This window comes from Glycine max, chromosome 6, assembly GCF_000004515.6.
Source record: "Glycine max cultivar Williams 82 chromosome 6, Glycine_max_v4.0, whole genome shotgun sequence".
In the NCBI taxonomy this organism is placed as follows: domain Eukaryota; kingdom Viridiplantae; phylum Streptophyta; class Magnoliopsida; order Fabales; family Fabaceae; genus Glycine; species Glycine max.
Window position 1 is genome coordinate 43209973 of NC_038242.2, and position 10276 is coordinate 43220248.

The 10276-nt window shown below is 33.7% G+C and overlaps 1 protein-coding gene across 1 annotated transcript; it reads left to right on the top strand.

Moving 5' to 3' along the window:
• Positions 1 to 2479: 2479 nt before the first annotated feature.
• Positions 2480 to 6431, top strand: LOC100815430 (G-type lectin S-receptor-like serine/threonine-protein kinase At4g27290). The gene is made up of 7 exons (XM_006582140.4): positions 2480 to 4125; positions 4482 to 4592; positions 4704 to 4864; positions 4950 to 5160; positions 5274 to 5511; positions 5595 to 5745; positions 5828 to 6431. Exons 1-7 carry the CDS (start codon positions 2859 to 2861, stop codon positions 6134 to 6136), a joined length of 2448 nt encoding a protein of 815 aa, XP_006582203.1. The 5' UTR covers positions 2480 to 2858; the 3' UTR covers positions 6137 to 6431.
• The last annotated feature ends 3845 nt before the right edge of the window (positions 6432 to 10276 follow it).

A 10276-nucleotide genomic window follows, 5' to 3' on the forward strand; every position in this document is an offset into this window, starting at 1 on the left:
TTGAGTATGTGTCAAATTGTGAGATTGCACATGTATTGAGATGTTGTGTGCATTGAGTTTTGAGCTGTGAACCATACAATCACACGACTGTAAGACCCTTTAAGGGCGATGAGTTAATGTACAAGTATTGTGATGAAATCCACTGTGGGAACCCAACAAGTTCAATCTCTTTGAGACGCGATGAGTATTTTGAGAACAATTGAGGAGTCACATGCTAAAATGTTTTCTGGGTTGGACCTGAATCAAGATGGAGAGGCCTTGATAGACTCTTCGGAGTCTTGGCCTTGGGGGTAAATACAACCGGTTTGAGTACTCCTTTAAGTCAGTGTCGATCCCACATGGTTTGAGCATTCTCGCAAACAGCGTGACCCCAACTGGTCTCCCTATGATTTTACCTAGTGAGAGTGACCAGACTTACCGGTGTGTAGTTTATCTTGTCATGTACTCTTAGGCGTCCGATGAAGTTTTTCACTGACATGGTACCACATTGCATATAAAATTGAGTCTTAGTGTATCTATAACATAACGCCTGCGTAATGATCATTGTGACTTGTTACGTGATGATGGGTGATGAGTTGTGTGAGTGTGAGATGTTGTGTTGTACTTGAGATGTGTTGTTCTGAACATGGGATTAATGTGAAGGTGTGGAATGTGATTTTGTGATTAAATTCTTGGGATAAGTGATGTTACACAATGAGTGGTAAAATGATGTGAATTTTGTTAAGTTGAGCTTGTTATACTTATATTATGTATATGTGCTTTCGTTTATCTTTTCCTATTTATGAATGTGATAACTCACTCCCTATGTGTTGTTTGTGTTTGGATTCTGTGATGATCTCGAACCTTGTCTTCATGGGAGCAGATGGTTAGGTGGATGACTTTAAAGAAGCTTGTGCTAGAGGACACTGAGACATAACGCTCTGATCAGATGTGACATTGAGACATAAGTTTCTATATTATTTGCATAATATTCTGAGCATGTTACTTTATGTTGCTCCGATGCTTAATTTATTTTTCTTTTGTAAAAAAAAAAATGGACAGCCTTGTTTTGGGCCGGAGAAGTTTTTATATCCTTATTTGATAAGTTTTTAATTTGATGATTATCGTGAATGTGAATCTTTTATTCACGTGAACTCTTTTATTCTTAGAAAATAAAATCTATTTTATGTAATTTCACATTTTTATGTATTTTACTATATATATATATATATATATATATATATATCCAAGTAGAAGGTGTCACACTTGTCAAACCGCGAACCGAACCGAACTATGTGATTTGAAAAATACAAAAATCAAACCAAATAAATAACTATTGGGTTTTTTTTTAATTTTTTATTTTTTAGGTTGATTTTCAGTTTTACGTACTCTCAATTTTATTTGATTTTGAACACCCCTACTTTAAACTATGTAATGTAATTAAATATGCATTTTTTTTGTCTTTACGTTCAAACAATATTTATAGTAATAATCTAACATTTATTCTATCTAATCCAAATATATATATATATATATATATATATATATATATATATATATATATATATATATATATTCTTTATATAGATTTTATATAAAATTAAATATGATTTAGACCTTAGTTTAGGGCCTTTTCATTTTTATCTCTAATTATTTATTTTTTAATTTTAGTCCTTAACCTTTTCCAACATTTTAATTTTGGTCTCAATCGTCAAGGTCCGTTATAAAACGCCAAGGATGACATTATCACGATGCCACATCAGTGAAAGATGAGATCATTGCATGCCACACCAACAATCATGCTACTCATTATGACATCAGAAGAATAATAAATGAACAAAAATAAAATTGAAATGATAGAAAATGAAAAAAAAGGACAAAAAATGAAAAAAAAATTCATGCACGAAAACAAAAAACTAAAACAAGCGTAGATTATTTATAAAATAGGCGACTCACCCAGGACTAAACCAATGATAAAACAACCAAGACTTGAACATTAGGTCCATTAATAAAAAAATATTGCTAAATGAAAAAATATCACATATTTTTCCAAAAAGACCACATATATTAGTAAAAAAGGCTTAACATATCACTCTCATTCAAAGTTAAAAATTTTGTTGAATTTGCCAGGTCTTACTTACTAATCGGTCAGCCTTTGACTCACCGAGGTTGGCTCACCACTGACGTAAAAGGAAATCTGATTCAACATAATCTTGTTCATTTCACAAAAAAAGAAATAATTTATGAATGTAGTCATATTGAATGTTTGAATTTGGCTTTTATATTTAATTTTGAGCTTGTACAACCGGATGGAAGTACGCAAGTTGTTGAACAATTCAACATTATTGTGAGTATTACTTGAGAACTTCACTGCCTTCATCAGCATTCTGAGTATTATTCATGAAATTCAAACATTAAAATTTCTTTCATACCAAAATTTAAGATATTTTCTAAGGTGCAAAGTTCAAAAGCCATTAAATATTTGGAGTTGAGGCTTACTTGGGGATATCATCAATTACTTAAAATTCCATAGTGAATCACTCATCCACGCATTGAATTCAGTAGATTGGAATACACACGTTGACTCCATCTATTTTGCTTATTTTATGCCGGAATTCTACGATGAACTCTGTCAATGGTCTTCCTCTGACACCAATGAGCGTTTTCTTGGTATTAATCCACGTAGGAACCATCTACCATTGTAACATTCCATTGCTGCTTCCTGTGACACCCCACTTTCACATCAACATGTTGAGTTCCTTTCATTTTAAGTGATGATCATCCTCTTCCTCTGCATAAGCGCTTACTCTCGCTGAAGAAACTAATCTTCCTTAACTTTGTACTAGTAGTGGGAAAGGCTAAAAATTTAGCTGATCACAATGTTATTTATTTGGTTCTGCTTATTCTCCTACATGACCTCAACTTCCACTTCACTAGACAGTTTAGCAGTGAGTCAATCCATTCGAGACGGCGAGACTTTGGTTTCAGCAGGTGGAATTACTGAACTTGGTTTCTTCATCCCTGGAAATTCAGCAAGACGATACTTGGGTATATGGTTCAGAAATGTATCCCCTTTCACAGTGGTGTGGGTGGCTAACCGAAATACACCTCTTGACAATAAATCAGGAGTTCTCAAACTCAATGAAAATGGGATTCTTGTGCTTCTCAATGCTACAAACAGCACCATTTGGTCATCATCCAACATATCAAGCAAAACAGAGAATGATCCAATTGCTCGTCTCTTGGATTCGGGAAATTTTGTAGTGAAAAATGGGGAGCAAACTAACGAGAACGGTGTATTGTGGCAGAGTTTTGATCATCCGTGTGATATATCCATGCCAGAAATGAAAATTGGATGGAACTTAGAGACTGGTGTAGAAAGATATGTATCATCTTGGACAAGCGACGATGATCCTGCTGAGGGAGAATATGCTTTGAAAATGGATCTTAGAGGCTATCCTCAACTAATTGTGTTTAAGGGACCTGATATAAAATCTAGAGCAGGGCCATTTAATGGCTTCTCTCTAGTTGCAAATCCGGTTCCAAGTCATGATACATTACCAAAATTTGTGTTCAATGAAAAAGAGGTGTATTATGAGTTTGAGCTTCTCGATAAATCAGCCTTCTTTCTGTATAAACTGAGTCCTTCAGGCACAGGGCAGAGTTTGTTTTGGACAAGTCAACTGAGAACCCGGCAAGTGGCCTCAATTGGCGACCAAGATCAATGCGAGACTTATGCATTTTGTGGTGCAAATTCTTTATGCAATTATGATGGTAACCATCCAACTTGTGAATGCCTGAGAGGTTATGTTCCTAAGTCTCCTGATCAGTGGAATATATCAATTTGGGTCAATGGCTGTGTTCCAATGAATAAATCTAATTGCGAAAACAATGATACAGATGGTTTCTTCAAGTACACACACATGAAATTGCCAGATACTTCTTCGTCATGGTTTAATGCAACCATGAACCTTGATGAATGTCACAAGTCATGCCTTAAAAACTGTTCATGTACAGCATATGCAAATTTGGATGTTCGTGATGGAGGAAGCGGATGTCTTCTTTGGCTTAATAATCTAGTTGACTTGAGGAGCTTCTCTGAATGGGGACAAGACTTTTATATCAGAGTGTCTGCTTCAGAATTAGGTACTCGATCAGTTTTTTTATTTTGATTTTAATTTTTACCTTTGGTTTCTTTTCTCTCTTTTCTCGTTTGATTTCTTGTTCTATGTTGCATTATTCCAAGAGAAAAGGGTGGATTGGGGTAAGGCCATGAGAACATTCAAAGATGTGTTAAACAAACATTCTATTATTGATGATTGAAATGCATACTCAAGTGGAGACAATTATTGAATCGAAGATATATATGTGGTTTGCAAGATTTTTCTAACTGCAATGAAAGTTATTATTAATGTGGGTTATTTATTTTTCTCCCTATCATCTTCAGTCAATAGAGATGTTTATTTTAGAGTTGGTGACTGATCATACTGTGTTTCTTTTAGATCATGCTGGCCATGGAAATGTCAAGAGAAAGATAGTAGGAATCACTGTTGGTGTGACTATTTTCGGATTAATCATCTCATGTGTATGCATATTTATAATTAAAAATCAAGGTAAGTATAATTTAAGATAGAATTTAGCATCTAATCCAGGAAATTAAGCACACACAAAAAAGTGCATATTACCTGTCCATGTTTGTATAATTTTATTTTCTAACCAATCAGGGACTGCAAGAAAAATTTACAACAAACATTACCAAAATAGACTACTGAGGAAGGAAGACATTGATTTGCCAACTTTTGATTTGTCAGTCCTAGCTAATGCAACTGAAAACTTTTCAACTAGAAACAAGCTTGGAGAAGGTGGATTTGGACCAGTATACAAGGTGATAAAGAAAAATTATATCTAGAACTTCTATTTTCCTCAAGAATATTCAAAGTTTCTAACTATAGCAGAAGATTATTTTTCAGGGCACACTAATAGACGGGAAAGAGTTAGCTGTGAAAAGGCTCTCAAAGAAGTCTGAACAAGGGTTGGATGAGTTCAAAAATGAAGTGGCGTTGATTTCCAAACTTCAGCACCGTAATCTTGTAAAGCTTCTTGGTTGCTGCATTGACGGAGATGAAAAAATGTTGATTTATGAGTTCATGCCCAACCACAGCTTGGACTACTTTGTTTTTGGTTTGAGCCCTTATGATTTATTCTAAACATCTTACAATCTTTTTATTTCTTATTTATAGTTTAGGAAATTATGGAGACTGCAACTGCTGTGCTAAATGTGTGTATTTGACTAGATGAAACCAAAAGGAAGTTCCTAGATTGGCCAAAGCGTTTCAACATTATTAATGGCATTGCTCGAGGACTTCTATATCTTCATCAAGACTCTAGGCTGAGGATTATTCACAGAGATCTAAAAACAAGCAATGTTTTACTAGATGCAAATTTGCATCCCAAAATATCAGACTTTGGCTTGGCTCGATCATTTATAGGAGATCAAGTTGAGGCAAACACAAATAGGGTGGCTGGAACATAGTGAGTTAGTTTCTATATGATTATGATTCTTCCATATTGTGCTGTCAAGTTTTAATTTTTTCCTTTGAAAATTTTATTTTCAGTGGTTACATACCTCCCGAGTATGCTGCACGAGGGCATTTCTCCCTGAAATCAGATGTCTTTAGTTATGGTGTGATAGTACTAGAGATTGTAAGTGGGAAGAAAAACCGAGAATTTTCAGACCCAGAGCACTACAATAATCTTCTTGGACATGTAAGCACACTGATCTGATTATGTAGCTAATTAGAATAATTGAGTGATTTCACTTGTAATAATTTAATTCTCACTATATTAGGCATGGAGATTATGGACTGAAGAGAGGGTGCTGGAACTACTTGATGAATTGTTAGGAGAACAATGTGCGCCCTTTGAAGTAATACGATGCATACAGGTAGGCCTATTGTGTGTGCAACAAAGACCAGAAGATAGGCCAGACATGTCATCAGTGGTTTTAATGCTGAATAGTGATACATCATTGCCAAAGCCAAAGGTTCCAGGCTTTTATACTGAAATAGATGTTACATCTGATGCAAATTCTTCATCAGCAAACCAAAAACTGCACTCAGTTAATGAACTTTCCATCACAATTTTAGATGCAAGGTAGAAAATGCAAGCAAGAAAATGTTAAGGCGTCACCTTCCAATGTGAGATATATCAGTTATTTGAACATACATAATTAGTGAAATTGCTATTTGAGCTCCTGTGTTAAGCAGAAAAGCAAAAAAATTAGAATCCTTGACATGAAACAATTTAGATCCCTCTCAACTTCTACCACACATTACAAAAAAGAGAAAAAAGTTAAAAGCTTTATGTCACATGCTATTGAGACTGTGATTTATGTACATGATTGTCAAATCTGTAAGAAAAAAGTATTCAAAAACACACATTGCAGAATAAAATGATCTAGCTATTTTTGTATTTAAATTATATTATAAACAGATGACATATTAAAAGTATACCTATTGATAAGCTCTTAAAGCATAGAAATTCTTTAATTGTGTGAAGACTCTACGTGTATCCACACACAGACTGACCTGTATTCGTCAACAACTTTGACAAGTGAAAAAATAAGGATAGAGAATTGATATTGAGATTTTTTTCAACATGCAACCTAAGACTCTCTTTATAGCATGCTAAGGATATCAAATTTTTGAAATCAATTAATCATTTGATCATATTAAATTTTTTAATTTAATTAATCATCAAATATTAAAATAATTTCTTTAACAGAGATCAGAACACTTGTTTGTGTGTGACCTTGTAGGTTCAATACTAAGCCGATAATATATTAATCAAATTAATATACTAATCAAGGTAGGTGTCTAACAACACTCCTTAACGTCTGGATAACATGAAGTAACACTTTACTCTCAAGGACCACTGGAAGAGTAGTGTAATAATTTCTTCCATTTTTACAGCTCTGGGTTAACTCTAGAGTATGATATTACTGTCAAACCCTTTTGAGTTAACTCATAATGACTTAAGAAACTCATTTCTTCTTTCATTTAATTTTCTTGGCCAGGATATAATTTTATTCATAGAACTTAAACTCATTACCAAGAGTTGATGGATTCCTTCTTGTTTAATCATTAATTCTACAGGTATTTAATCATATCTAATATCCATTCAATAAGTGCTCTAAAGCATTAGGTGTCCAGAATCAAAATACAACAAATAACCTGTTAATTACTATGACAATCTTTGGTTAAAGAAAGCTATTATACCTCTTGAGAATTTTCTATTGACAGTTTATGGTAAATTTTAACCATTAGAAAATTTCAATTGATTCAGTTCAATGGTCACATTAACATGTGACTCATCTATATATGCAAATTAATAAATGAGACCTATTAATATTTATCCAATAAATACTATCACATGTATACTAATCTATCCGGATTATTGATATCGTATTTACAATAATCCTATGATCAAGAATGATTTAGATTAAAATTATAACAAACTTGTTTCTCATTATCATAATCTCTATTATAGTATGACGTCTTTAATTTTAATCAAGAACATTATCAAATGGACCATTTAATCAAATAGTAAAATATGACAATGAAAATAAAATAATACTTTATTATTAAAATTAGAATTGATTACATGATGACTTGAATTGTGGGCATGCAAATTTATTCCCAACAAAATCTGCTGGAAATTAATCAAATCAATTTTCAAGTTATGTATTATTGAATAATATTGTCAAAATAACAATAATTAACACTCATTTCCAAACATTTTATTTACTTTTGACACCAAGATTATCAAACTCGAAAATTTACGCAAACTCGTGAGAGTTCTATAGACTCGACTTGTAGACTCAACTCGTAGACTAGTAAAAGTCTATTTCATATAAAAATAATAACAAAATATCTATAAATAACATATTAATTAAATATTTTAACAATATAATAAAGCAAAATAATAAATTATAAAGTTCAGAATATTTAAATAACTAAGTCTAGTAATAATACTTCACTACTATATATTATTAAAGGTAAGAATTTTGTATTTGAGAATAACACACTAAATGAAGGTATGTTGAATGCTAAACAGACAAAAAACAATAAAAAATGACTTATATTTTGGTCTAATTTTTTTAACTTGCTAACTCGTTAACTCAGTGGTAAACTCAAGAGTTTACCGAGTTTATTTAGAATTTATAAAATTTGTCCAGAGTCTACTAAAAAAGAGTTTACTCAAGAGTCAACTCGCAGAGAACAACTGAACTCGTAAACTCGTAAAAGTTAGCGAGTTAACTCGAGAATTTGATAATCATGTTCGACACCCTTTTGTTGAGAACATTAAACACGAGAAGGAATGAATTACTCTATGGGAGGACATATGAGTTGACTAGGTCTTAAGAAGGGCGCAAGAAACCCTTAGTCCTAAATAATTCTAAGTAGGCTAGCTGATTTTAATTTAAACAAATATTTTGAAAACAAGGATACGGAAACTAAGTAAACACCAACATGCCTATTCAATAAATTCTTATGATCAAAATCTTGAAAATAATATTGTCTAATTAATTGCCATCATTTCCCATTGTTTGAATTTTATATTTCAATGATTCCAGAAATGAAGACGGGAAAATATATGGAGAAATTTGTAAAAGCATATGCTATGCTTTTTTGTTTTTTGGTACTGTATTATAACATAGATTATTGTATTATAACGCTACAGATCTCCATTAAACTAAACAAATTTAGCAGCTATAGCAAAGAAAGAAAATTCATAGAACTCAGGTAGGTAATGGCTAACAACTGATCTATTTAACTAGTCAAAACCTTCTGATCTAGTCAAAACCTTCTATATTATTTATTTTTGGACAATGAACATTAATCATAAGGCCAACAACTGATCTATTCAACTAGTCAGAACCTTATGTGCAGATGTTAATCTGTAGTCACTACTACAAAAATATCTTTTTACGTCGTCTTATCTACATCGGTTATAAAAAACTGATGTAAATGGCATTTTTAAAAAAAAAATAATTTTTTAAGCTAACGACAACAGTTTTATAGAACCGCCTTCAATGTGAAGGTTACAAAGGCGATTTTATAAAAACCGTCTTTGTTAGTCACCTTCGAAAACCACATTTAATTTGAAGTTATAAATTTTTTAATTATTTTTTATTTCAGTTTTCCCTCTTTATTAATAAAATATATTATACAAACCGTCTTCATTTATGCGAATTTGGATGGAAGGTTCTGGAAATGTTTTCTTCGCCTTCATCAGATCGATAACAGAGGAAGAGGAAGAGTCTGAGTCGCTCGTCGTCGCGTGGAACTCAGTTGCCGCAACGGGATGATGATTGTAGCCAAATGCAAAGCCACGTGGACCGACCATGCCGGCACATAGGACAGCATCGTAGTACAAAAAAGGGTTTGTCGCAGCACCGCGCCGGTAAAGTGCTGGAAGGGGAATCGAGCGGATGCGACTGCGGTGAAGGCAAGGTTGAGGTCTAGAGGCGAGGAATCGGCGGCGACGTCGCAGTCGCGGCTAGAGGACTCGATGATGCTGCTCTAGCTGGGGCTCAAGTTCTTAACATTTTCCAAAGGGAGAGGGAAGTTTGTCTTGGCCTTAGGGTCACGAAACTCTCGTGCTGCAGCGTCGTAGGCACGCGCTGCCTCCTCCGCAGTGTCGAAGGTTCCGAGCCAGACGCGGCTCTTCTTGCTGGGATCTCTGATCTCCGAGGCGTATCTCCCCCATGACCTCTTTCTCACTCCACGAAAATGCACCTCCGGTGATATTGATGATACATGCAGGAGCCATCAGCCATGCTCATGTGGGATCTGCATCTGTGTTGGTTGGTGATATTGATGATGCATTGGACTCTGAAAAATGTAACGTTCTTCACACTATTAACTGATTCAAGTATTATTTGTCATTCTGGCCTTGTTCTTATCGTAATATTGCTACCATTGTATCTGCAAGTTGCATAACAAGCAATAATTTACTTTGTGCAGTTGTTGAAGAACTACTCTCACATTTTGTTGAAGAACTACTTTCTGCAGAGCATAGGGTGATGAAGATTGGACCACACAAGGGTGAATACAAGTTATATATTCTACACTTTTTAAAATTTAGCTCATAATTAGTTAACAATATATATAGTGCTATATATTTCTTCTCTCAATAAAAAATGTAGTACTATAATGGAATATGACACTTGAAATATGTAGAACAATATATAGCTCCATCATTAAGCAAGAAAAGGGTTTTTTGATTTGACAAA